Here is a 27,629-nt window from a genome sequence, read left to right on the forward strand (position 1 = left end):
TGGTGATGATGATGATGATGGTGGTGATGATGATGGTGGTGGTGATGATGATGGTGATGATGATGGTGGTGATGATGGTGGTGGTGATGATGGCGATGATGGTGATGATGGTGGTGGTGATGATGGTGATGATGATGGTGATGATGATGGTGATGATGATGATGGTGGTGGTGATGATGGTGGTGGTGATGATGGTGATGATGATGGTGGTGGTGATGATGATGATGATGGTGGTGATAGTGATGATGGTGGTGGTGATGATGATGGTGGTAGTGATAGTGATGATGATGGTGATGATGGTGGTGATGATGGTGGTGGTGATGATGGTGGTGATGATGGTGGTGATGATGGTGATGATGGTGGTGATGATGGTGGTGGTGATGATGGTGGTGATGATGATGATGGTGGTGATGTTGACGAGGTTGTGGCACTGACGAGGTGTCTCCGCCACACGCAGGAACAGCCTGGGCCCAGCGAAGGAGGGTGAGGCGCAGCACGCCGTGGTGCACTGCACCGGGTACATCAAGGCCTGGCCGCCAGCCGGTGAGACGCTTAAGAGCCCCCAGGGCAGCCCTATCACACACTGCCAGTTTGCCCAACGCAATGCCCGGCCGCCTTTGTCTCTCTCTCCCAGTGCCGATGTTGACACACGACGCACTGTGTGTGAACGTCAAGGCCGAGGCGACCCAGGGGAGGGCCCGCTGCCGTTGCCCGTGAGTGGGAATCGAACTCGGGTCGCCGGGTTCGTAGTGCCGCTCCCCACGCACTCGAAGACATCGATCCCATCGATCCCGCCCCGTGCAGCCTTTGCCAGGCTCTTCGTGAGCGTGGTCAGCGCACAAAGACAATGGTGCAGACACTCTCACACACGCGGACACACGCGGACACACACACACCAAGATGAGGTCACCCACCCCTCGTGCTCACTCACACCACTTGCCCCACTGGTATGACGTGAACACAAGATCCCCATGTAGCCTTAACAGACTGTTGGGGCAAGTGCGGTTAGCGAGCACCTATGAAAGCCGGATACGGCATGCGAGTGGGTGAGTGTCCAGCACCACGCCCGGCCGCCTTTGTCTCCCCAGTGGCGATGTTTACACACCGCACCAGGTACTCATTTGAGGCTGAGTCGCCAAGGATCCGGTCCAGATACTCGTCACCGGTGTTCGCCGTGAGCGGTATTCGAACTCGGGCCGCCGGAGTTCGTAGCTCAACGCGCTAACCGCTACGCCACCGCTCCCCACAACACACGCACACAACCACGTGCACGCACACAACCACGTGCACGCACACAACCACGTGCACGCACACAACCACGTGCACGCACACAACCACGTGCACACACACACACTACCGCGTGCACACACACACTACCGCGTGCACACACACACTACCGCGTGCACACGCACGCAGACACGTGCACGCAGACACGTGCACGCAGACACGTGCACGCAGACACGTGCACGCAGACACGTGCACGCAGACACGTGCACGCAGACACGTGCACGCAGACACGTGCACGCAGACACGTGCACGCACACACACAACCACGTGCACACAGACACGTGCACACGCGTCCTGCACGCGACTCTCATAATGAAGAGCTTCCTCTCGGGAGGGGGGGGGGGGTGCGAGATCTTTAACCATGCACGGTTTTTTTTCTGGTATGTATCAATAAAATACCGATTTCCGAGGACTCAAGGGGTAGGCAGTGGTCGGGGGGGGGGCGCTCATTCCCCCCCTACCACCACCCCTCCATTGGATCCGCCACTGCAATATCTGCAGGTGCACACAAACACACAAAGCTAAAAATACGAAGGTCCTCCGTATAGCCTTTAGCAGACTATATCGTGGCAAGGGCTGTTCGAGAGCTCCTATGCAGATCGACATGGCAGACGAGGGAGGGGCGGTGTGGCTAGCGCCACGCCCGCCCGTCTTTTGCCTGACGTTCACACACACCGCATCAGGTACTCATTTAAGGTTGAGTCGACCTACGGGAGGCTCAGGACTAGATCACATCTTTCGGGAATCGAACTTGGGTTAACCCCGGGTTCATAGCACAGTGCGCTAATCACTGCGCCACCGCTCCCCCCCCCCCCCACACGCGCGCGCACACCGCACTCTGCCAAACTCTCCTCGATCGCGTGATTCGCTTCTTCCTGTCCTCCTCTTCCCCCCATCGTTCCCCTCCCCCCCCCTCTCCCCTCCTCCCTCTCCATCGCCCTGTTTCCCTCCCCCCCCCCATTTCTCTCCTCGTCTCCATCTCCCTTCCTATCTCCCCCCATCTCCCTCCCCATCTCCCTCCCCATCTCTCCGTCTCCCTCCCCATCTCCCCGTCTCCCTCCCCGTGTCCCTCCCCTTCTCCCCCCATCTCCCTCCCCATCTCTCCGTCTCCCTCCCCATCTCCCCCATCTCCCTCCCCATCTCCCTTCCCATCTCCCCCCATCTCCCTCCCCATCTCTCCGTCTCCTTCCCGGTCTCGCTCCCCATCTCCCCGTCTCTCCCCCCGTCATCTCCCCGTCTCTCTGCTCCCGTTCTATTCTCCCTCCGCACGTCCCCCGCCTCCGTCCCTGCTCCCCCTCTCTCCCCTCTGCCCGAATAGTTGCGAATGTTGCTGATTTTCTGCCAGGGCGCCGCAGCTGACGATGCTGCCTCGTGTCACTTTGTTTTGACGTTTTATAGTTTCATAGTGCGCCGCACAGGCACACACACAAAGACAAAGACACCCCATATAGCTCACGCAGGGTGTTGAGGAAAGTGCTGTTAGCGAGTAGCCATCCATGAAGGTCGGCACAGCGCTCGACGGGCTGGTGTGGACAGAACCATGCTTCAACGAACGCCTTTGACTTCACAGTGCTGAGGTTTACACATCGCACCAGGTACTATTTATTTTCAAGGCTGAGTCCACCTAGGGGAGACCTTGGACCGCGATCGGGACTCGAACTCGGATCGCCGGCTTCGTCAGCGCGACACGCGAACCGCTGCACCACCGCTCCCCATACGCGCGCGCGCACAGACACGTGCGTATTTTAATAATGCAGCTCATGATGCGTGGCGGTGTGTGTGCCTGTCAGAGGACACGTGCTGTATGTGTGTGTTGCTGTTGATGTGTGCAGCTGTGTTTGTTGGCGTGTGTAGGGAGCCGTGGCGCAGTGGTTAGCGCACTGTGCTACGAACTAGCAGACCCGAGTTAGATTCCCCGCTCGCGGCCAACACCGGTGACGAATAAATTAACCATTCCTGGGCCTCCCCTAGGTCGACTCGGCCTTAAAAAAGTGTACCCGGTGCGGTAAACATGAGCAAGACAAAGGCGGCCGGACGTGGTGCTGGCCACACCACCCCTCGTGCACTGTGCCGGTCTTCATCGGTTCTCGTGAACAGCACTTGCCCCATCGGTCTGGTAAAGGCTATGCAGGGGATCTTTGTCTGTGTTGTTGTGTGTTGGTGTCTGGGTCATGTAGCCCGCATGCCCAGCCACCGCATGCCGAAACAGCTTTTGTTCGGCCGGATCGAGGGGGCTAAACGGGCGCGGCACGGGCTAGAGAAGAGATGGAGTGATGTGGTACAGGAGGACGTGGAGCTGAGTGGACTTGCCGATGACCGGTACCAGCAGTGTCAAGATCGGCCTCTGTGGAGGAGGCTCGTGAAGGATGCTACTGAGCAGTTGGAGGTAGTCGCCCTCCAACAACAACGGAGGGCGGAGGAGCGACGCTCACAACAACGAGCGGAGCTCCGGGTGGATAAAGCGCAGCAGGTTGGCACAGTAGGGGGCACATGTGGTGCATCAGCCAGTCATCTCAGTCATCTCAGTCAGTCGACCCGTGGCACCTGGGTCTGCACCGTGACCTCCTGCCAGCGGGCGTTCGGCACTTCACGTGGCCTCAAGGTGCACATAGCCTGGCACAAGCGTCGTGGTGACGTCACCGCCACTTAGTGGCGAATGGCGGTTGTCGTTGTTGTCTGGCGCAGCGGCTCGCACGTTGCGCAATGAACCCGGTGACCCGATTTAAATTCGGAGCTAAGGGCAACGTCGGTGATGAGTGGCGTCTGCAGACCCGGGCCTCCCCTACGTCGACTCGGCCTTAAATGGGTACCTAGTGTGGTGGTAAACACCGCCATTGGGGAAACAAAGGCAGTCAGGCATGACGCGTCCTGGGAGCTTCTGCAAAAACCGACAAATGCTGTTCACGAGCACTGGGCGGGCAGGTCACACCACGCGCGGCCGCCTTTGTTTCCCCTGAGTCGACCTGGGGGATTGTTAAAATACTCTTCGCTGTTATTGGGCACGAGCAGGAATGGAACTGGGGTCGCCCGGGTTCGTAGCGCTGCGTCACCGCTCCCCACCCCGAGGCCGAGTCCACCGCGTGCCCAACAGCTCCCGGAGGAGGTCCCGGCACCTGGCGGGGCACGGCCTGAGGGCCGGACAGAGCGACCCTCGTGGTGCCCCCCCAGACCAGACCCCCCCCCCCCACCCCGTGTGCGATCACGGGGGGCTCACGCCGCCAAGGGCAGTGGCGGTAACGCTCCGGTTTGATGTCCCCGGCCAAAACATGGCGCACGGTGCCTGACGAGCCCGACCCAAGCTCTACGCGCAAATGTGTTTTTCTGTGTTCGTGTTTCCGCTTCAGGACAGTGTGGTTCGCTCTCCTGTGGTTTTCGCGCCAGCTGCGGTCAGCGGCGGACGGCTCTGAGCCAGCGCTTGCGAGCGCAGAGGGCCGGCGTATCGCGTGGAGTCTCCAGAATCCCTCCCGGGCTAAGCGACGGCAGCGCGGCGCGTCGTGTTGGCGAGGATCTTGCGAGCGCTGCGCCCTCGTGCGGCCACGGGGGGCTTTGCGGTTTTTCCCCCGCCACGGAGCGGAACTCTCGTCGTGATAAATGTAGAGGAGCGCTCCACGCCGTGAGTCATCCTCCCGTGTCGGTCGCCCCCCCCCCCCAAGTCACGCTCGCCACGCGGAGCCGAGGAGCGACGCTAGGTATGGAGCTGTACTTGAGCGGCACGAGCGCCTGATCTCGTGTGAATCTGTCGGCTCTGAGCGGGTTTGCTCGGCCTCCGCCAGGTGTCTACGCACAGGCGCGCCACCTCCCTTCCGCGCAGGCGAGAGCCGTTCCGCGTGGCGTCGACGCGTGACGGGGTGCTTCCCTCTCCTCCTCCTCCCTCCTCCCCCTCCTCCTCCTCCTCACCAGGCATGACCATGACGGAGGAGGACTCGGAGGCGTCGCAAGGGAGCAAGTACTGCCTGGTCGCCATCGGCCGCCTCCAGGTGAATTCGGACGGGGCACCGCGTCCAGTAGACCTCTCGCTATGGGCCGTGCCTAATAGTCACGCGGCACCTACTCCAGTCGACAAGCGACCCGGAAAATATTGAGTGAGGACTGAAGCCCTCGTGCAAAGTGCCCCGGCACCCACTGGGGCGGCGTCTTCATCCCTTGTCCGGCGGCGATGTTGTGCCCACGTTGTGCCAATGCTGTGCCCGCCGCCCATGTGGTGTGAACCCCCCACTCCTTTCGTGTGGCACTGTTGGCAACTCGCCGTGCAAGCTGTTAAAGCACACACGCACGCACGCACACGCACCAATAATAACCAATAACCGCGATTGGCCACTAAGTGACGGTGACATCACCACGGGGCCTGTGCCAGGCTGTGTACACTTTGAGGCCGCGTGAATTCTCGAAGGCTCGCTGGCAAGATGTCACGGGACAGACCCTGCAGGTCCCGTGGGTTGACTGACTGAGATGGATGGCAGATGCACCAGTTGCACCTCCTACTGTGCCTGCATTTTATCCGCTCTGCTCGTTGTTGTGAGCGTCGCTCCTCTGCCTGCATCGTTACTGTAGGGCGACCGCCTCCAACTGCCCAGTAGCGTCCTTCACGAGCCGATCTTGACACCGCTGGTACCAGTCTTCTACAAGTCCGCTCAGCTCCATATCTTCTCCAGCCCGCGTCGCGCCCTTCTAGCCCCCCATATCCGGCCAAACGCACGCACGCGGACAAACTGGCACGCGGGCACACTGGCACGCGGGCACGCGGGCACACTGGCACGCGGGCACACTGGCACGCGGGCACACTGGCACGCGGGCACACTGGCACGCGGACACTGGCTCTCGTGGGCGCGCCCATGCCAGCGTGTCGCTTCCTCGCGGGGTGCGCGCTCACACAACCGGTTGCTGCCCCGGCAACCGGGCAGAGGGGCCAAGAGCTCTCGCGCGGCACAACGGCCCCGCGCCCAGACCCGGAGCTGCAACGCGTGTTTTGTTGTTCCTGTTGAGCATCGCGGCTGTTGCCGCGTCGCCCTGGAGCCGACTGCCAGCTGTGCGGTGGAGGTGGGAGGGGGGGGGCAGAGAGCCGCCGCCCGTCTCCAGTGATGACATCTGGAAGTTTAGACGCGGGGTGCGTGGTTCACCGGGGGCGAGCGAAGGAGCGATTGTAGCCTGGGGTCCAGGAGTGCGTGGAGTCGTGATGCTGTAACAGGATTGGTACCCTGGGGGCTCACGTGACGTACACTGGAGTGTCGTGACCCAGGGAGTCCTAACTGACGCGCGCAGGTGACGAGCTCGCCAAACTGCGGGGACATGGCGGCCTCCTCGCTGCCCTCCGAGTTCATCTCCCGCCACAACATCGACGGCGCCTTCACCTTCGTGGACCACCGCTGCTCCGGGGTGCTGGGGTACCAGCCGCAGGTGGGGACCGGTGCCCACCCCCCCCGTCGCGTCGCACCGCCGCACACGCCGCACCACCGCGACGACGTCGATGGCCATGTTGACGGCGATGGTGGCGATGTCGTGCGCTGTGCGCCAGGAACTGCTCGGCAAGGATCCCGTCGGATTCTGCCACCCGGAGGATCAGAGCCACGTGCGCGACAGCTTCCAGCAGGTGAGCCGCTGCTCCTGCAGCTACAGTAGCGGAGGCAGCAGCAGCAGCAGCAGCAGTGCTACTTGTGCCCGTGCCGTATGTATGTTGAGCTTCTCTCCCAACGTACAGAGGCAGCCGTGCTAATCGGAGGTGCGGGGAAGGGAAAAAAAGGAAGGCACTTGCCCCACAAGTCTGTTAAGGCTACACAGGGGAGCTTTGCCTCGTGTTTGTGGCCTTTTGCCGTGCGTGCGTGCGTGCAGGTGCTGAAGCTCAAGGGCCAGGTGCTGTCGGTGATGTTCCGGTTCCGCAGCAAGGGCCGCGAGTGGGTCTGGCTCCGCACCAGCAGCTTCACATTCCAGAACCCCTACTCCGACGAGGTGGAGTACATCGTATGTACCAACACCAACGTCAAGTGAGTGCGCCCGCTCGCTCCCTCCACTCGCCCACACGCTCGCTCATCCGCCCGCTCGCCCTCTCGCTCGCCTGTCTGCTCGCTCACCCGCGAGTTCATCCATTAACTCGCCCGCCCACGCACACGGCCACTTGCTCACCCACGAGCACACCCGCACGCCTTCCGCTTGTCCCCTCACCCTCTCACCCGTGCCCTCGTGCGGGACCACTGCTCACCGAGCCCCCGCCTGCTCACCCCCTACCTGACACTCTGCACTCGTCCCAGCTCCCCGCTCACCCTCGTGTCTGCGCTCCCATCATGCAGTGCGCAGATTCGCCCTTCTGCCCTCGCACGCCTCAATCTCCCTGATCGCCCGCACACCCGCTCAGCTACCCAGCCACCCACTACTCCCACGCCCATTCGCTCGCCTTCCCACCTGCCGTGCCTGCTCAGCCTCCCACTCGCTCGCTCTCCCACGCTCCCGCTCGCCCTCCCTCCCACGCGCTCGCCCGTCCGCCCACACGCCAGCGACCCAGCGAGCGGGAGGAAAGTTGGCCGCGGTCTCGGCCGCTGGAGCCACAATGGCAGGAAGCGCTCGCGCTGGGCCCTCCACGCCGCGCCCGTGCTGGGCCCTCCACGCCGCGCCCGAGCTGGGCCTCGCTCTGTCTATCGGGTGGCGCGTACGACCCACGGGAGACGGGGTCACGAGGTCACGGGAGACGAGGACGAGGGGGGTGGGGTGCTGCCTCGTGCTGTCCGGGTGTAGGTGCAGGATCCTGGAGGCGTAATTGCATCTAGCAGGCAGCTCCCACTCACCACAACATTCAGTTCCCACTCACCACAACATTCAGCTCCCACTCACCACAACATGCAGCTCCCACTCACCACAACATTCAGCTCCCACTCACCACAACAATCAGCTCCCACTCACCACCACATTCAGTTCCCACTCACCACAGCATTCAGCTCCCACTCACCACAACATTCAGCTCCCACTCACCACCACATTCAGTTCCCACTCACCACAACATTCAGCTCCCACTCACCACAACATTCACCTCCCACTCACCACCACATTCAGTTCCCACTCACCACCACATTCAGCTCCCACTCACCACCACATTCAGTTCCCACTCACCACAACATTCAGCTCCCACTCACCACCACATTCAGTTCCCACTCACCACAACATTCAGCTCCCACTCACCACAACATTCAGCTCGCACTCACCACCACATTCAGCTCCCACTCACCACCACATTCAGTTCCCACTCACCACAACATTCAGTTCCCACTCACCACTACGTTCAGCTCCCACTCACCACAACATTCAGCTCCCACTCACCACTATGTTCAGCTCCCACTCACCACGACGTTCAGCCTTCACCACAATATGCAGCAGAGCGAGAACGAAGGGGAGAGGCAGGAGACCGCGAGTGGAGAGGCGTAGAGTGAGATGAGAGAGCAGAGGCAGAGGTGTGAGTGTGTGGACTTGAGATCGACCACGGAGTGGATCGGGGGTGGTTGAGTGGTCTGGGGGTGGCGCGCTGGAACACCCGGAGTCGCGATCCGCGGGATTCCTGATCCACGAGCTCGTTCTCACGGAGACCGCTCCGCCGCGTGCGTGCGTTCGCGCCGGCCCGGCTGCTGAGGATGCGGGCCGTTGCCATGGCCACTGCCGGCCGGTTGCCGTGACGACGGTGGCCTGGTTGCCGTGACGACGACGGCCCGGTTGCCGTGACGACGACGGCCCGGTTGCCGTGACGACGACGGCCCGGTTGCCATGACGACGACGGCCCGGTTGCCGTGACGACGGCGGCCCGGTTGCCGTGACGACGACGGCCCGGTTGCCGTGACGATGGCGGCCGGTTGCCGTGACGACGACGGCCCGGTTGCCGTGACGACGGCGGCCCGGTTTCACGCTTGGAGCACCGCCGCAACGCCGGCGGCCGGGAGACTCCGGGCCGGTCGCTTCCTGCGATTGTGCCGCTCAGATTTATTGGGGGGGGGGGATGGGAATTGAACTTCGCGGGGCCAAGGCCGCCCCGTGGCCTCCGTGCAACTGAGGCGTCGCGAAGCCCCGCACACTCTCCCATTCACACGGAATGAGAATCACAATGTTGATTGAGACTGGAAGAAATCCGACGAGCTGTGACGTTACAACAACAGACAATGCAAAAAATACGACCGGAGTGTAAAGTGTAGGAAAGCGAAGCGAGTCACTGAATGAAGAAAGTATTTAAGTAAAACATCGCATAAGCACATCCATTCCTGCCGATATTTCAACCCCAAATGCAATCTTGGGCAAGCTACCAAGACAACACAACAGTCCCTCGATAAGTGCACATCAAAGCTGAACTATCGATGCATGGGTAAGGATCATAGCTACACGACAATCACGTTTGCAAATGTGATTTGTTGCATCTGGCACTCATCATCTGCCTTACGACCGCTTTCTAGGGGGGGGAGGGACCCTGCCACGTTGGGATGCGGGATGACCCACGCCCCAGTGGTGTGGGCTCGTACGGGGGGGGGGGGGGCATGGACTGAGAGCTCACAGCGTCGTGCGTGCACATCGGGAGAGATTCGGTGAGGAGTCACCGGGCAGAGAGAGGCCACAGAGAGAGAGAACCAGAGAGAGAGAGAGAACCAGAGAGAGAGAGAGAGAACCAGAGAGAGAGAGAGAGAACCAGAGAGAGGCCACAGAGAGAGAGAACCAGAGGGAGAGAGAGAAACCAGAGAGAGAGAACCAGAGAGAGAGAGAGAACCAGAGAGAGGCAATTTTGAACAGCTGAGAGAGGGTAACACTCAGAGGGTAACGCTCAAGAGATCCACGCAAGTGGATTCATTAATCCATTGTTGCATTACCGGATCCTGGCCACCTCGTAGGCCAAGCCTACACCGCCTGCTTCTCCCCAGGCAATCTCCCATTGAGACATTGACATAAGTTCAGTTCCACTTACCTTCTGGGATCACAGTGGTATAGTATTTGTGTGCTTGTGCTAACACGTGCTTATCAATCAATCGTTATTTATATCTCGTGCCAATGTCGCCCTAAGTGACGTAGGCATCAGTGCACGATTATCTGAACCGGTAAAACCATCGCCACTGGGGGAGACAAAGGCGGTCGGGCGTGGTGCTGGCCACCCACCCCCTCGTGTGCCGTCCCGGCATTCGTAGGTGCTACTCGCTAACAACACTTGCCCCGACAGTCTTGTTTCTGCTGTACGGGGGATCTTTGTCTTTGTGCATCATTCAATCAATCAGTCGGTGCGTCGTGCACAGACCACGGAACTGAGAGGCGCTCGGCGCATTGCGAGCGTCCGGTGGCAGGCGGGCAGCGGGGAGTGCCACGTGCTCGGGGCTGTGCGGGAGCAGGCTCCGTGCACCCCCAGCTTCGGGTGAACAAGCCTGGGGAGTCTCGCCGTTCCCGTGGAGCGGTTTGTACACAACGAGCTGTACTACCCGGCTTCGCCCGGGACTTGGATCCACCACGCCCGACCGCCTTTGTCTCCCCAGTGGCGATGTTCACACACCACGGCAGTTACTCGTTTGAGGCTTAGTCGACTTAGGGGAGGCCCAGGACTGGTTCAAATAATCATCACCGGCGGTGGCCGTGAGCGGTAATCGAACTCGGGTCGCCGGGTTTGTAGCGTGGCGTGCTAACCACTACACTACAGTGCGTTACGCTTCCACACACACAGATACAGACACCCACACAGACACAGACAGACAAACACACAGACACACACACAGACACACACACAGACACAGACAGACACAGACAGACACACACACAGACACAGACAGACAGACACACAGACACATACACAGCGCGCTAACCACTACACTGCAATGCGTTACACTTCCACATGTGCGGGTCACATGACAGATTTGACGTCACAGCTCACTTGCCGTGCAAAAAATATATACATTATTGAGCTCCCCCCCCCCCCCCCCCAAATGTATTTTTATAATTTTTGCATAGTGTACAGTCTGGAAAGTACCCACATGGCAAATTTCAAGTTTGTTGTATGTAGGGAAGTATGCTAAACATTTTGAACAGACACAACTTTGCCTTTTACAGTGAGGGAAAAAAGTATTTGATCCCCTGCTGATTTTGTACGTTTGCCCACTGACAAAGAAATTATCAGTCTACAATTTTAATGGTAGGTTTATTTGAACAGTGAGAGACAGAATAATAACAACAACAAAAATCCAGAAAAACGCATGTCAAAAATGTTATACGTTGATTTGCATTTTAATGAGGGAAATGAGTATTTGACCCCCTCTGCAAAACATGACTTAATACTTGGTGACAAAACCCTTGTTGGCAATCACAGAGGTCAAACGTTTCTTGTAGTTGGCCACCAGGTTTGCACACATCTCAGGAGGGATTTTGTCCCACTCCTCTTTGCAGATCTTCTCCAGGTCACAAAGGTTTCGAGGCTGACGTTTGGCAACTTTAACCTTCAGCTCCCTCCACAGATTTTCTATGGGATTAAGGTCTGGAGACTGGCTAGGCCACTCCAGGACCTTAATGTGCTTCTTCTTGAGCCACTCCTTTGTTGCCTTGGCCGTGTGTTTTGGGTCATTGTCATGCTGGAATACCCATCCACGACCCATTTTCAATTCCCTGACTGAGGGAAGGACGTTCTCACCCAAGATTTGACGGTACATTGCCCCGTCCATCGTTCCTTTGATGCGGTGAAGTTGTCCTGTTCCCTTAGCAGAAAACACCCCCAAAGCATAATGTTTCCACGTCCATGTTTGACGGTGGGGATGGTGTTCTTGGGGTCATAGGCAGCATTCCTCCTCCTCCAAACACGGCGAGTTGAGTTGATGCCAAAGAACTCCATTTTGGTCTCATCTGACCACAACACTTTCACCCAGTTGTCCTCTGAATCATTCAGATGTTCATTGGCAAACTTCAGACGGGCGTGTATATGTGCTTTCTTGAGCAGGGGGACCTTGCGGCGCTGCAGGATTCCAGTCCTTCACGGCGTAGTGTGTTACCAATTGTTTTCTTGGTGACTATGGTCCCAGCTGCCTTGAGATCATTGACAAGATCCTCCCGTGTAGTTCTGGGCTGATTCCTCACCGTTCTCATGATCATTGCAACTCCACGAGGTGAGATCTTGCATGGAGCCCCAGGCCGAGGGAGATTGACAGTTATTTTGTGTTTCTTCCATTTGCGAATAATCGCACCGACTGTTGTCACCTTCTCACCAAGCTGCTTGGCAATGGTCTTGTAGCCCATTCCAGCCTTGTGTAGGTCTCCATTCTTGTCCCTGATATCCTTGGAGAGCTCTTTGGTCTTGGCCATGGTGGAGAGTTTGGAATCTGTTTGATTGATTGCTTCTGTGGACAGGTGTCTTTTATACAGGTAACAAGCTGAGATTAGGAGCGCTCCCTTTAAGAGTGTGCTCCTAATCTCAGCTCGTTACCTGTATAAAAGACACCTGGGAGCCAGAAATCTTTTTGATTGAGAGGGGGTCAAATACTTATTTCCCTCATTAAAATGCAAATCAATTTATAACATTTTTGACATGCGTTTTTCTGGATTTTTTTGTTGTTATTCTGTCTCTCACTGTTCAAATAAACCTACCATTAAAATTATAGACTGATCATTTCTTTGTCAGTGGGCAAACGTACAAAATCAGCAGGGGATAAAATACTTTTTTCCCTCACTGTATATATATGGAGATGTACCTGAGGATTGGAGGGAGATGCGATTTTGGAGGTAGATAGGGGGCCAAGCCATGCAGCGCTTCGTAGGTTTGAAGAGCAGCGACCTTGAATTGGATGCGGAAGTTGACCGGTAGCCATTGCGAGCTGCGGAGGGTGACCCGTGATGTCTTCAGTTCGGCTAACCCGCCCCATCATCCGGGCAGCTGCATTCTGCACAAACTGGAGCCTCTATGCACGTCCATATGTTCACCCCATCTCTACCACCCCCCCCCGCGGTCTCCCCGGTCTCCCCCATCTCTCTCCATCTCCCCCATCTCTCCCCCATCTCTCTCCATCTCCCCCATCTCTCCCCGGTCTCCCCCATCTCTCTCCATCTCCCCCATCTCTCCCCGGTCTCCCCCATCTCTCTCCATCTCCCCCATCTCTCCCCCATCTCTCTCCATCTCCCCCATCTCTCCCCGGTCTCCCCCATCTCTCTCCATCTCCCCCATCTCTCTCCATCTCCCCCATCTCTCCCCGGTCTCCCCCATCTCTCTCCATCTCCCCCATCTCTCCCCCATCTCTCTCCATCTCCCCCATCTCTCCCCGGTCTCCCCCATCTCTCTCCATCTCCCCCATCTCTCCCCCATCTCTCTCCATCTCCCCCATCTCTCCCCGGTCTCCCCCATCTCTCTCCATCTCCCCCATTTCTCCCCCATCTCTCTCCATCTCCCCCATCTCTCCCCGGTCTCCCCCATCTCTCTCCATCTCCCCCATCTCTCCCCCATCTCTCTCCATCTCCCCCATCTCTCCCCGGTCTCCCCCATCTCTCTCCATCTCCCCCATCTCTCCCCCATATCTCTCCATCTCCCCCATCTCTCCCCGGTCTCCCCCATCTCTCTCCATCTCCCCCATCTCTCCCCCATCTCTCTCCATCTCCCCCATCTCTCCCCGGTCTCCCCCATCTCTCTCCATCTCCCCCATCTCTCTCCATCTCCCCCATCTCTCCCCGGTCTCCCCCATCTCTCTCCATCTCCCCCATCTCTCCCCCATCTCTCTCCATCTCCCCCATCTCTCCCCGGTCTCCCCCATCTCTCTCCATCTCCCCCATCTCTCCCCCATCTCTTTCCATCTCCCCCATCTCTCCCCGGTCTCCCCCATCTCTCTCCATCTCCCCCATCTCTCCCCGGTCTCCCCCATCTCTCTCCATCTCCCCCATCTCTCCCCCATCTCTCTCCATCTCCCCCATCTCTCCCCGGTCTCCCCCATCTCTCTCCATCTCCCCCATCTCTCCCCCATCTCTCTCCATCTCCCCCATCTCTCCCCGGTCTCCCCCATCTCTCTCCATCTCCCCCATCTCTCCCCCATCTCTCTCCATCTCCCCCATCTCTCCCCGGTCTCCCCCATCTCTCTCCATCTCCCCCATCTCTCCCCCATCTCTCTTCATCTCCCCCATCTCTCCCCGGTCTCCCCCATCTCTCTCCATCTCCCCCATCTCTCCCCCATCTCTCTCCATCTCCCCCATCTCTCCCCGGTCTCCCCCATCTCTCTCCATCTCCCCCATCTCTCCCCCATCTCTCTCCATCTCCCCCATCTCTCCCCGGTCTCCCCCATCTCTCTCCATCTCCCCCATCTCTCTCCATCTCTCCCATCTCTCCCCGGTCTCCCCCATCTCTCTCCATCTCCCCCATCTCTCCCCCATCTCTCTCCATCTCCCCCATCTCTCCCCGGTCTCCCCCATCTCTCTCCATCTCCCCCATCTCTCCCCCATCTCTCTCCATCTCCCCCATCTCTCCCCGGTCTCCCCCATCTCTCTCCATCTCCCCCATCTCTCCCCCATCTCTCTCCATCTCCCCCATCTCTCCCCGGTCTCCCCCATCTCTCTCCATCTCCCCCATCTCTCCCCGGTCTCCCCCATCTCTCTCCATCTCTCCCATCTCTCCCCCATCTCTCTCCATCTCCCCCATCTCTCCCCGGTCTCCCCCATCTCTCTCCATCTCCCCCATCTCTCCCCCATCTCTCTCCATCTCCCCCATCTCTCCCCGGTCTCCCCCATCTCTCTCCATCTCCCCCATCTCTCCCCCATCTCTCTCCATCTCCCCCATCTCTCCCCGGTCTCCCCCATCTCTCTCCATCTCCCCCATCTCTCCCCCATCTCTCTCCATCTCCCCCATCTCTCCCCGGTCTCCCCCATCTCTCTCCATGTCCCCCATCTCTCGCCGGTCTCCCCCCATCTCTCTCCATCTCCCCCATCTCTCCCCGGTCTCCCCCCATCTCTCTCCATCTCCCCCCATCTCCCCCATCTCCCCCATCTCTCTCCATCTCCCCCATCTCCCCCCATCTCTCCCCATCTCCCCCATCACTCTCCATTTCCCCCATCTCTCCCCATCTCTCTCCATCTCCCCCCATCTCTCCTCGGTCTCCCCCCATTTATCCCCTATCTCCCGCATCTTTCTCCATCTCCCCCATCTTCCCCCATCTCTCTCCATCTCCCCCATCTCTCCCCGGTCTCCCCCATCTCTCTCCATCTCCCCCATCTCTCCCCCATCTCTCTCCATCTCCCCCATCTCTCCCCGGTCTCCCCCATCTCTCTCCATCTCCCCCATCTCTCCCCCATCTCTCTCCATCTCCCCCATCTCTCCCCGGTCTCCCCCATCTCTCTCCATCTCCCCCATCTCTCCCCCATCTCTCTCCATCTCCCCCATCTCTCCCCCGTCTCCCCCATCTCTCTCCATCTCCCCCATCTCTCCCCCATCTCTCTCCATCTCCCCCATCTCTCCCCGGTCTCCCCCATCTCTCTCCATGTCCCCCATCTCTCCTCGGTCTCCCCCCATCTCTCTCCATCTCCCCCATCTCTCCCCGGTCTCCCCCCATCTCTCTCCATCTCCCCCCATCTCCCCCATCTCCCCCATCTCTCTCCATCTCCCCCATCTCCCCCCATCTCTCCTCGGTCTCTCCCCATCTATCCCCTATCTCCCGCATCTTTCTCCATCTCCCCCATCTTCCCCCATCTCTCTCCATCTCCCCCATCTCTCCCCGGTCTCCCCCATCTCTCTCCATCTCCCCCATCTCTCCCCCATCTCTCTCCATCTCCCCCATCTCTCCCCGGTCTCCCCATCTCTCTCCATCTCCCCCATCTCTCCCCCATCTCTCTCCATCTCCCCCATCTCTCCCCGGTCTCCCCCATCTCTCTCCATCTCCCCCATCTCTCCCCCATCTCTCTCCATCTCCCCCATCTCTCCCCGGTCTCCCCCATCTCTCTCCATCTCCCCCATCTCTCCCCCATCTCTCTCCATCTCCCCCATCTCTCCCCGGTCTCCCCCATCTCTCTCCATGTCCCCCATCTCTCCCCGGTCTCCCCCCATCTCTCTCCATCTCCCCCATCTCTCCCCGGTCTCCCCCCATCTCTCTCCATCTCCCCATCTCTCCCCATCTCCCCCATCTCCCCCCATCTCTCCCACATCTCCCCGGTCTCCCCCCATCTCTCTCCATCTCCCCCCATCTCCCCCATCTCTCCCCCATCTCTCTCCATCTCCCCCATCTCCCCCCATCTCTCCCCATCTCCCCCATCACTCTCCATTTCCCCCATCTCTCCCCATCTCTCTCCATCTCCCCCCATCTCTCCTCGGTCTCCCCCCATCTATCCCCTATCTCCCCCATCTTTCTCCATCTCCCCCATCTTCCCCCATCTCTCTCCATCTCCCCCCATCTCTACCCGGTCTCCCCCCATCTATCCCCTATCTCCCCCATCTCTCTCCATCTCCCCCCATCTCTGCCCGGTTCCGGCAGCCGCCAGCTGCAGCAAGGAGGAGGAACGGCCGAGTTGGAGTCGGGCCCGGGGCGTGATGGTCTGGGCTTCGAGCACTCGCAGGTGCAGCTTAGTGTCTCCCACTTTCTGTGTTGTGTCTCCCACTTTCTGTGTTGTGTCTCCCACTTTCTGTGTTGTGTCTCCCACTTTGAGTTGTGTCTCCCACTTTCTGTGTTGTGTCTCCCACTTTCTGAGTTGTGTCTCCCACTTTGTGAGTTGTGTCTCACTTTGTGAGTTGTGTCTCCCACTTTGTGAGTTGTCTCCCACTTTGTGAGTTGTGTCTCTCACTTTGTGTGTTGTGTCTCCCACTTTGTGAGTTGTGTCTCCCACTTTGTGAGTTGTGTCTCCCACTTTGTGAGTTGTGTCTCCCACTTTGTGAGTTGTGTCTCTCACTTTGTGAGTTGTGTCTCCCACTTTGTGAGTTGTCTCTCACTTTGTGAGTTGTTTCTCCACTTTGTGAGTTGTGTCTCACTTTGTGAGTTGTGTCTCTCACTTTGTGAGTTGTGTCTCTCAATTTGTGAGTTGTCTCCCACTTTGTGAGTTGTGTCTCCCACTTTGTGAGTTGTGTCTCCCACTTTGTGAGTTGTGTCTCTCACTTTGTGAGTTGTGTCTCCCACTTTGTGAGTTGTGTCTCTCACTTTGTGAGTTGTGTCTCTCACTTTGTGAGTTGTGTCTCCCACTTTGTGAGTTGTGTCTCCCACTTTGTGAGTTGTGTCTCTCACTTTGTGAGTTGTGTCTCCCACTTTGTGAGTTGTGTCTCCCACTTTGTGAGTTGTGTCTCCCACTTTGTGAGTTGTGTCTCTCACTTTGTGAGTTGTGTCTCACTTTGTGTGTTGTGTCTCCCACTTTGTGAGTTGTGTCTCCCACTTTGAGTTGTGTCTCCCACTTTGTGAGTTGTGTCTCACTTTGTGAGTTGTGTCTCCCACTTTGAGTTTTGTCTCCCACTGTGTGAGTTGTGTCTCTCACTTTCTGTGTTGTGTCTCCCACTTTGTGAGTTGTGTCTCCCACTTTGTGAGTTGTGTCTCCCACTTTGTGTGTTGTGTCTCCCACTTTGTGAGTTGTGTCTCTCACTTTGTGTGTTGTGTCTCCCACTTTGTGAGTTGTGTCTCTCACTTTGTGAGTTGTGTCTCCCACTTTGTGAGTTGTGTCTCTCACTTTGTGAGTTGTGTCTCTCACTTTCTGTGTTGTGTCTCCCACTTTGTGTGTTGTGTCTCCCACTTTGTGAGTTGTGTCTCCCACTTTGTGAGTTGTGTCTCCCACTTTGTGTGTTGTGTCTCCCACTTTGTGAGTTGTGTCTCCCACTTTGTGTGTTGTGTCTCCCACTTTGTGTGTTGTGTCTCCCACTTTGTGAGTTGTGTCTCTCACTTTGTGAGTTGTGTCTCTCACTTTGTGTGTTGTGTCTCCCACTTTGTGAGTTGTGTCTCACTTTGTGAGTTGTGTCTCTCACTTTGTGAGTTGTGTCTCTCACTTTGTGAGTTGTGTTTCTCACTTTGTGTGTTGTGTCTCTCACTTTGTGAGTTGTGTCTCCAACTTTGTGAGTTGTGTCTCCCACTTTGTGTGTTGTGTCTCCCACTTTGTGAGTTGTGTTTCCCAGTTTGTGAGTTGTGTCTCCCACTTTGTGAGTTGTGTCTCCCACTTTGTGAGTTGTGTCTCCCACTTTGTGTGTTGTGTCTACCACTTTGTGAGTTGTGTCTCCCACTTTCTGTGTTGTGTCTCCCACTTTGTGAGTTGTGTCTCTCACTTTGTGAGTTGTGTCTCCCACTTTGTGTTGTGTCTCACTTTGTGTGTTGTGTCTCACTTTGTGTGTTGTGTCTCTCACTTTGTGAGTTGTGTCTCTCACTTTGTGTTGTGTCTCACTTTGTGTGTTGTGTCTCTCACTTTGTGAGTTGTGTCTCTCACTTTGTGAGTTGTGTCTCCCACTTTGTGTTGTGTCTCACTTTGTGTGTTGTGTCTCTCACTTTGTGAGTTGTGTCTCTCACTTTGTGAGTTGTGTCTCACTTTCTGTGTTGTGTCTCCCACTTTCTGTGTTGTGTCTCCCACTTTGTGAGTTGTGTCTCTCACTTTGTGAGTTGTGTCTCCCACATTGTGAGTTGTGTCTCCCACTTTGTGAGTTGTGTCTCACTTTGTGAGTTGTGTCTGCCACTTTGTAAGTTGTGTTTCTCACGTTGTGAGTTGTGTCTCTCACTTTGTGAGTTGTGTCTCACTTTGTGTGTTGTGTCTCCCACTTTGTGAGTTGTGTCTCCCACTTTCTGAGTTGTGTCTCTCACTTTGTGAGTTGTGTCTCTCACTTTGTGAGTTGTGTCTCCTACTTTGTGAGTTGTGTCTCCCACTTTTTGAGTTGTGTCTCCCACTTTCTGAGTTGTGTCTCCCACTTTGTGAGTTGTGTATCCCACTTTGTGAGTTGTGTCTCACTTTGTGAGTTGTGTCTCCCACTTTGTGAGTTGTGTCTCTCACTTTGTGAGTTGTGTCTCTCACTTTGTGAGTTGTGTCTCCCACTTTGTGAGTTGTGTCTCCCACTTTGTGAGTTGTGTCTCTCACTTTGTGAGTTGTGTCTCTCACTTTGTGAGTTGTGTCTCTCACTTTGTGAGTTGTGTCTCCCACTTTGTGAGTTGTGTCTCTCACTTTCTGAGTTGTGTCTCCCACTTTGTGAGTTGTGTCTCTCACTTTGTGAGTTGTGTCTCCCACTTTGTGAGTTGTGTCTCCCACTTTGTGAGTTGTGTCTCTCACTTTGTGAGTTGTGTCTCCCACTTTGTGAGTTTGTCTCCCACTTTGTGAGTTGTGTCTCTCACTTTGTGAGTTGTGTCTCTCACTTTGTGAGTTGTGTCTCTCACTTTCTGAGTTGTGTCTCCCACTTTGTGTGTTGTGTCTCCCACTTTGTGAGTTGTGTCTCTCACTTTGTGAGTTGTGTCTCCCACTTTGTGAGTTGTGTCTCCCACTTTGTGAGTTGTGTCTCCCACTTTGTGAGTTGTGTCTCCCACGTTCTGAGTTGTGTGTCTCCGGGTTTTGCGTCTCTGAGGGGGTGACACTTGAAGCTCTGCCCGGATGGGCCACCATTCTCTCCTTCATAAGTGACCCCGGGGCTTGGTGGCCACGCAATGTAGTGGTGCCCTCCACCACCCAGCACAGCCAATCGAATGAAGCGGTCACGAGTGTTTGATGGCGTACCGATTGTATCTGTTTAAGCTCACTCACTATTACTGTATCTTGTTGACTGTTGTTGTATCTTGTTGACTGTTGCTGTGTCTTGTTGATTGTTGTTGTATCTTGTTGACTGTTGCTGTATCTTGTTGACTGTTGTTGTGTCTTGTTGACTGTTGTATCTTGTTGACTGTTGTTGTACCTTGTTGACTGTTGTATCTTGTTGACTGTTGTATCTTGTTGACTGTTGCTGTATCTTGTTGACTGTTGTTGTATCTTGGTGACTGTTGTTGTGTCTTGTTGACTGTTGTTGTGTCTTGTTGACTGTTGTTGTATCTTTTTGACTGTTTTTGTGTCTTGTTGACTGTTGTTGTATCTTGTTGACTGTTGTTGTGTCTTGTTGACTGTTGTTGTGGCTTGTTGACTGTTGTTGTATCTTGTTGACTGTTGTTGTATCTTGTTGACTGTTGTTGTGTCTTGTTGACTGTTGTTGTGTCTTGTTGACTGTTGCTGTGTCTTGTTGACTGTTGTTGTATCTTGTTGACTGTTGCTGTATCTTGTTGACTGTTGTTGTATCTTGTTGACTGTTGTTGTATTTTGTTGACTGTTGCTGTATCTTGTTGACTGTTGTTGTGTCTTGTTGACTGTTGCTGTATCTTGTTGACTGTTGTTGTGTCTTGTTGACTGTTGGTGTGTCTTGTTGACTGTTGTTGTGTCTTGTTGACTGTTGTTGTGTCTTGTTGACTGTTGTTGTGTCTTGTTGACTGTTGTTGTGTCTTGTTGATTGTTGTATCTTGTTGACTGTTGTTGTATCTTGTTGACTGTTGTTGTATCTTGTTTACTGTTGCTGTATCTTGTTGACTGTTGTTGTGTCTTGTTGACTGTTGTTGTGTCTTGTTGACTGTTGTTGTATCTTGTTGACTGTTGTTGTGTCTTGTTGACTGTTGTTGTATCTTGTTGACTGTTGTTGTGTCTTGTTGACTGTTGTTGTGTCTTGTTGACTGTTGTTGTGTCTTGTTGACTGTTGTTGTGTCTTGTTGACTGTTGTATCTTGTTGACTGTTGTTGTGTCTTGTTGACTGTTGTTGTGTCTTGTTGACTGTTGTTGTGTCTTGTTGACTGTTGTTGTATCTTGTTGACTGTTGTTGTATCTTGTTGACTGTTGTTGTGTCTTGTTGACTGTTGTTGTATCTTGTTGACTGTTGTTGTATCTTGTTGACTGTTGTTGTGTCTTGTTGACTGTTGTTGTGTCTTGTTGACTGTTGTTGTATCTTGTTGACTGTTGCTGTATCTTGTTGACTGTTGTTGTATCTTGTTGACTGTTGCTGTATCTTGTTGATTGTTTTTGTGTCTTGTTGACTGTTGCTGTGTCTTGTTGATTGTTGTTGTGTCTTGTTGACTGTTGTTGTATCTTGTTGACTGTTGTTGTGTCTTGTTGACTGTTGTTGTGTCTTGTTGACTGTTGCTGTATCTTGTTGACTGTTGTTGTGTCTTGTTGACTGTTGTTGTGTCTTGTTGACTGTTGCTGTATCTTGTTGACTGTTGTTGTGTCTTGTTGACTGTTGTTGTGTCTTGTTGATTGTTGTATCTTGTTGACTGTTGTTGTATCTTGTTGACTGTTGTTGTATCTTGTTGACTGTTGTTGTGTCTTGTTGACTGTTGCTGTGTCTTGTTGGCTGTTGTTGTGTCTTGTTGACTGTTGCTGTGTCTTGTTGACTGTTGTTGTGTCTTGTTGACTGTTGCTGTATCTTGTTGACTGTTGCTGTGTCTTGTTGACTGTTGCTGTATCTTGTTGACTGTTGCTGTGTCTTGTTGACTGTTGTTGTGTCTTGTTGACTGTTGCTGTATCTTGTTGACTGTTGTTGTGTCTTGTTGACTGTTGTTGTGTCTTGTTGACTGTTGCTGTATCTTGTTGACTGTTGTTGTGTCTTGTTGACTGTTGTTGTGTCTTGTTGATTGTTGTATCTTGTTGACTGTTGTTGTATCTTGTTGACTGTTGTTGTATCTTGTTGACTGTTGTTGTGTCTTGTTGACTGTTGCTGTGTCTTGTTGACTGTTGTTGTGTCTTGTTGACTGTTGCTGTGTCTTGTTGACTGTTGTTGTGTCTTGTTGACTGTTGCTGTATCTTGTTGACTGTTGCTGTGTCTTGTTGACTGTTGCTGTATCTTGTTGACTGTTGCTGTGTCTTGTTGACTGTTGTTGTGTCTTCTTGACTGTTGCTGTGTCTTGTTGACTGTTGTTGTGTCTTGTTGACTGTTGTTGTGTCTTGTTGACTGTTGTTGTGTCTTGTTGAGTGTTGTTGTGTCTTGTTGACTGTTGCTGTGTCTTGTTGACTGTTGCTGTATCTTGTTGACTGTTGCTGTATCTTGTTGACTGTTGCTGTATCTTGTTGACTGTTGCTGTATCTTGTTGACTGTTGCTGTATCTTGTTGACTGTTGCTGTATCTTGTTGACTGTTGCTGTATGTTGCCGGCGATGGCCGTGCTAGGTGGCGGGCAGCGTGGCTGAGCACAGCAAGATCCTGGACAAGAGCGAGGGGCTGTTTGGGCCGGAGCGAGACCCTCACTTCACCGAGGTGTACAGTGGCCTGGCGTCCGGTACGATCACCCACACACGCACATACACACACACGCACACACCCACGCATGCACATGCACGTGCACGCACACACGCACACACACATGCACGCACGCACACATGCACGTACACACGCACACACGCACGCACACACGCACACATGCACACATACACGCACGTACACACGCACACACACACAACACAACAACAACCGCCATTCGCCACTAAGTGGCGGTGACGTCACCACGACGCTTGTGCCAGGCCATGTGCACCTTGAGGCCACGTGAAGTGTCGAACGCCCACTGGCAGGAGGTCATGGGGCAGACCCAAGTGTCACGGGTCGACTGACTGAGATGACTGGCTGATGCACCACCTGTGCCCCCTACTGTGCCAAACTGCTGTGCTTTAGCCACCCGGCGCTCCGCTCGTTGTTGTGAGCGTCGCTCCTCCGCCCTCCGTTGTTGTTGGAGGGTGACTGCCTCCAAGTGCCCAGTAGCATCCTTCACGAGCCTCCTCCACAGAGGCCGATCTTGACACCGCTGGTACCAGTCATCGGCAAGTCCACTCAGCTCCATGTCCTCCTGTACCACATCACTCCATCTCTTCTCTAGCCCGTCCCGCGCCCGTTTAGCCCCCTCAATCCGGCCGAACAAAAGCTGTTTCGGAATGCGGTGGCTGGGCATGCGGGCTACATGACCCAGCCAACGCAGCCTTGCCTGCTGGAGGAGCTCACCGAGGGGACCTTGCCGAGATCTTTCAAGGATTTGTGAGCTCCTCACACAACCCAGCCTGGTTAAACCCAGGATGGATCGTAGGCAGGCTAGCCTAAATGTTTCTAACCGGCGAAGATGTTCCATAACGGGGTCCACGTTGATCACTAAGGTTATTACCCAGAACACCAGTCAGTGCGAAATTGTGAGGGGCATTTGTCAATAGGACGTCAAGCAGAGTTGACTGTCCCGGATTTTTTAGGTTGGGTCTTGTGGGGACATTTATTAATTGAAACAGGTTAAATTCATCTGTAAAATTTGTGGCCATGGCCGGCGGGTTTAGCCAATTCCAATTTAGATCACCCACTAAAACTATTTCACCTTTAGGGAGGACCCCAAAAAGCTCTCTCAGTGCCGATGCAGCTTCAACATCCTTCCCACAAGGCGGTCTATAGCAGCACACTACCAATATCTGTTGACTATTTGGGAGAGTTTAACCAAGGAGTGAGCTGGTGAACATGCAATAGTATTACGAACATAGATGGCAATTCCACCTCCTTTAGATCCTCGGTCAAGCCGATAAAGGTTGTAGTTTTCAAACTGGAGCCGGTCATAAGCACACTGCCCAGGTATGGGAAACTCTCCACTCTCTCCACAACTGCCCCATCACCGATTGGGAGTTGTGGGGGTGGAGTGTCCGATGGTATAAAATACCCAGGCAGGTGCTTAGTTTTGGTGGGGCTGATGGTAAGGCCCCATCTCTTAGTGACACGCTCCTGTCTCAGCAGCAGCATCTCCAACTCCTCCTCTGAATGAGTAGCTATTACCAAATCATCGGCATACATAACGTGGTTGAGCAATAGGGAGCCATCCCTTGACCGCACCCGGGCATCGATCAGCCTCCCATTATATCTGTACAATATGGAGATTCCTGTGGTACAGCTATTTAAGGCTTCATGAACTATGTGGTCAAAATAGATGTTAAATAATGTGGAAGCCAGAAGACATCCCTGTCGCACCCCAAGGTGTACAGGGAAATACTCTGAGTCCCGGCCACGTAGTTTTACCCAGGCCCGCTCACCATCATGAAGGTCCTTAATGATCGTGAGCAGGGGATCAGGGAATTCAAAAGCACGAAGAACAACCCAGAGCCCAGGCCTACTGATGGTATCATAGGCCTTGACCAGGTCAATAAAGCAGAGATGTAGGTCTTGTTGGAATTCCCTACACCTCTGCTGTAGCAGACGGACAGAAAATATGGCATCTGTGCAGGACCGCCCTTTCCTGAAACCGCATTGGGGCTCCGCAAGCCTCTCCTCAGCGTGCCTGGCAAGGCGATGTTGAATACTCCTTGCCAGGACCTTTCCCAGCACACTGAGGAGTGAGATTCCCCTGTAGTTGTTACAGGGCATCCTTCCAATCCTGCGGAACCCATCCAGTGGTTCAGACTGTTGTTATGATGTCATATAGGGCAGTCTGTGCACAAACGCCACCCTCCCTCAGCATTTCGCTTGGGAGATCATCTCTGCCCGGTGCCATTCCTGGTCTCAGACTCCGGATCGCCTTCAGTACTTCCTCAACAGATGGCATCTCAGCCAGCTACTCACAGGGGGTGACTTCTTCCAATATTTGAGGCACCGCAGCCTCAGCACACACAGACTCACGTACACACACACGCACACACCCACGCACGCACACACGCACCCACACACGCACCCACACACGCACACATGCACACGCACACACGCACGCACACACCTACGCACGCACACACACATGCACACATACACGCACACACGCACACACATGCACGCACACACGCGCACGTACACACACGCACGCACGCACACGCACGCTCACACGTGTATGCACACGCATGCACACATACACACACACGCATGCACATACACGTACACGCACGCGCACACACGCAAAAACATGCACGTGCACGCACACACGCGCACGTACACACGTATACGCACGCACACGCACGCTCACACGTGCAGGCACACGCATGCATACATACACAAACAAAGACAAAGATCCCCCGTATAGCCTTAACAGACTGTAGGGGCAAGTGCTGTTAGCGAGCCCCTATGAAGGCCGGAACGGTACACGAGGGTGTGGGTGGCCAGCACCACGCCCGACCGCCTTTGTCTCCCCAGTCGCAATGTTTACACACCGTACCAGGTACTGATTTGAGGCTGAGTCGACCTAGGGGAGGCCCGGGACCGGTTCAGATAATCGTCACTGGTGTTGGCCGTGAGCGGGAATCGAACCCGGGTCGCCAGGTTCATAGCGCAGCGCGCTAACCGCTACACTATCGCTCCCCACAAACATACACACGCATGCACATACACGTACACGCACGCACACGCACGTGCACACACACGGACAAAACAAAGATTCCCCGCATACAGCCTTCGCGGACTTTGGAGCAATTCCCATCAGCACCGATGAATTCTTTCCGGATCGCATCAGCGCCTTCACCGGAACGATTTTCACGACCCTGGCCGTGGCGGTGGCGCCCACCCCCCACCCCCACCCCCCACCCCCCACCCCCGACGCCCCGGCACAGGTCAAGTTCCACTGCAGCACCCCCCCCCCCCCCCACAAACTCCTCTCAACTCCGAGCCTCCCCCACCCTCCCGCTTGAACTTGCTCGGCGTTTGGGTGTCACGGTTCGCCGCCCGAGTGAGCACGCGGCGGACGATTCGCGTTTGGAGCACGCCGAGCATCTGGTGCTCGTTTAGCAGCAGGCCCACACCCCCTTCACAACCCCCTCCCATTCCCCTGGCTGCCTGCCCCCCACCACAGCCAATCCACCCGCCCCCCCACCCCAGCGATGCTGATAACGCAACACGTGCGCACGCACACAGACACACGTGTACGTGAGCGCACACAGACTCACTCACTCACTCGCTCGCTCACTCACTCGCTCGCACACTCACTCACACACTCGCTCGCACACTCACTCACACACTCGCTCGCACACTCACTCACGCACTCGCTCGCACACTCATCCCCCTTTTTAGCCTTTAACAGACTATCGGGGGCAAGTGCTGTTAGCGAGCAACCACGAAGGCGGGCACGGCACACGAGGAAGTGGCCGGCCTGCACCACGCGCGGCCGCCTCGTCTCCCCGGGGCTGTTGGCCGGTCAAAACTCCGGGTCGCCGGGTCCGTGGCGCAGCGCGCTGACCGCTGCGCCACCGCTCCCCGTACGCGCACGCAGCCCTTCTTCCCCGCCTAGTCGCTGTGCCGCGGTTGCAGGGTCAGGTGCACGGTTGCGTGGAGGTCACCAAAACTGTTTCCAAGCCCACTCAGCCACAACACCCACAACCGCTCCGCCTCGCCTTAGAGACACCGAAAATATTTCCGCCCCAGCATGCCTCGCATCGCACAGAGCCACGACCCTGCTCCACCAGCGATGATATCCATTGAGAAACGAATTCCCGAGTGGATGAGGGGACGGGGGGGGCGGGGGCAGAGTGCTTCGCAGGGAGCCCCCTCCCCCTGGCCCTCTACGCGGGGCCTCGTGGCGCGGGCCACGGGACGAGGCTGGAGGGTGATGCACGTGCCGTGGGTGGCCGGGCGGGCGGGCAGGGGTGGCATTGACAACCGGGGTTCCCTGCCAAGCACAGCACGGCGTTGCAGCAACCGCCATCCTGAGGATATTGGAAATTGGCGGTGACGGCAGAGATGACGGCGATAGCGGTGACGGCGGTGGGGGCAGTGCTGCCCCTGTGTGTGTGGAGGAAGTGGCGGTGTAGCGGTTAGCGCTATGAACCCAATGACCCGCTCATGGGCCAACACCGGTGACGGTTATCAGAACCGGTCCTGGGCCTCCCCTAGGTCGACTCGGCCTCATGCGGTGTGTAAACTTAGCACTGGGGGAGACAAAGGCGGCCGGGCGTAGTGCTGGCCACAAACCCCCATGTGCGCCACAGTGGCGACCTTCATTGGTGCTGCTCGCTAACAGCAGTTGAGGCGACAGGGGGGATCTTGATTTTACGCTCTGTGTGTGTGTGTGTGCGCAGACCAGAAGCTCGGCTCCAAGAGCGGCCTCGTGTCGCCGTCGGCCGCGGCAGGGCAAACCATTTTCCAGCAGGGGGGCACGGCCAGCTTCCCCCGTGCGGGGCAACCGTACAGGTACCGACCAGCAGCGAGAGGCGGTGGGGGAGGGGGTGCAGAGGGGGAAGGTAGGTGCGGTGGGTGGTAGGTCGGTGTGTAGGGACATACAGTACGCGCACGCCGCCCTCCACGGGTGCTCACTAACAGCACTTGTCCCAACAGTCTGTTTGAGGCTACACGGGGGGGGGGGGGGGGGGGTCTTGAGTCCCTGGCTGGATTTCACTGAAAGTTGTGGTGGGGGGGGTGGGGGGGGTGTCACGGTCGTGTGATGAGGGTCAGGGACATCTGAGGGTCAGGGTCACATGTTTGGGGTCACGTGTTGGAGGTCAAGATGATCGTGGAGCTTCAGA

At 55.8% G+C, this 27,629-nt stretch overlaps 2 protein-coding genes across 11 annotated transcripts in view; both read left to right on the forward strand.

Moving 5' to 3' along the window:
- The window catches only part of LOC116942090 (aryl hydrocarbon receptor nuclear translocator-like), an 87,452-nt gene that overhangs the window by 41,325 nt on the left and 18,498 nt on the right, over positions 1 to 27,629 (forward strand). For 9 of the 10 annotated variants that reach the window (XM_032953660.2, XM_076066898.1, XM_032953663.2 and 6 more), the window contains 8 exons: positions 458 to 543; positions 5,188 to 5,264; positions 6,547 to 6,681; positions 6,800 to 6,874; positions 7,114 to 7,265; positions 16,704 to 16,785; positions 22,348 to 22,456; positions 27,186 to 27,297. In XM_032953660.2, the coding sequence (XP_032809551.1) occupies positions 458 to 543; positions 5,188 to 5,264; positions 6,547 to 6,681; positions 6,800 to 6,874; positions 7,114 to 7,265; positions 16,704 to 16,785; positions 22,348 to 22,456; positions 27,186 to 27,297 (828 nt within the window). Of the gene's footprint in view, positions 1 to 457; positions 544 to 5,187; positions 5,265 to 6,546; positions 6,682 to 6,799; positions 6,875 to 7,113; positions 7,270 to 16,703; positions 16,786 to 22,347; positions 22,457 to 27,185; positions 27,298 to 27,629 lie in introns of those variants that run through there. The other variant, XM_076066903.1, reaches the window with a different exon arrangement.
- LOC142924443 (uncharacterized) lies at positions 12,397 to 16,695 on the forward strand (the record flags this gene model as incomplete). Its single annotated transcript, XM_076066936.1, has 1 exon — positions 12,397 to 16,695. A coding segment is annotated over exon 1 (3,597 nt), but the record flags the coding sequence as incomplete, so codon positions are not given.

The sequence above is a fragment of the Petromyzon marinus genome, chromosome 13, assembly GCF_048934315.1.
Source record: "Petromyzon marinus isolate PM22_M1 ecotype Great Lakes invasive population chromosome 13, UKy_Petmar_22M1.pri1.0, whole genome shotgun sequence".
In the NCBI taxonomy this organism is placed as follows: domain Eukaryota; kingdom Metazoa; phylum Chordata; class Hyperoartia; order Petromyzontiformes; family Petromyzontidae; genus Petromyzon; species Petromyzon marinus.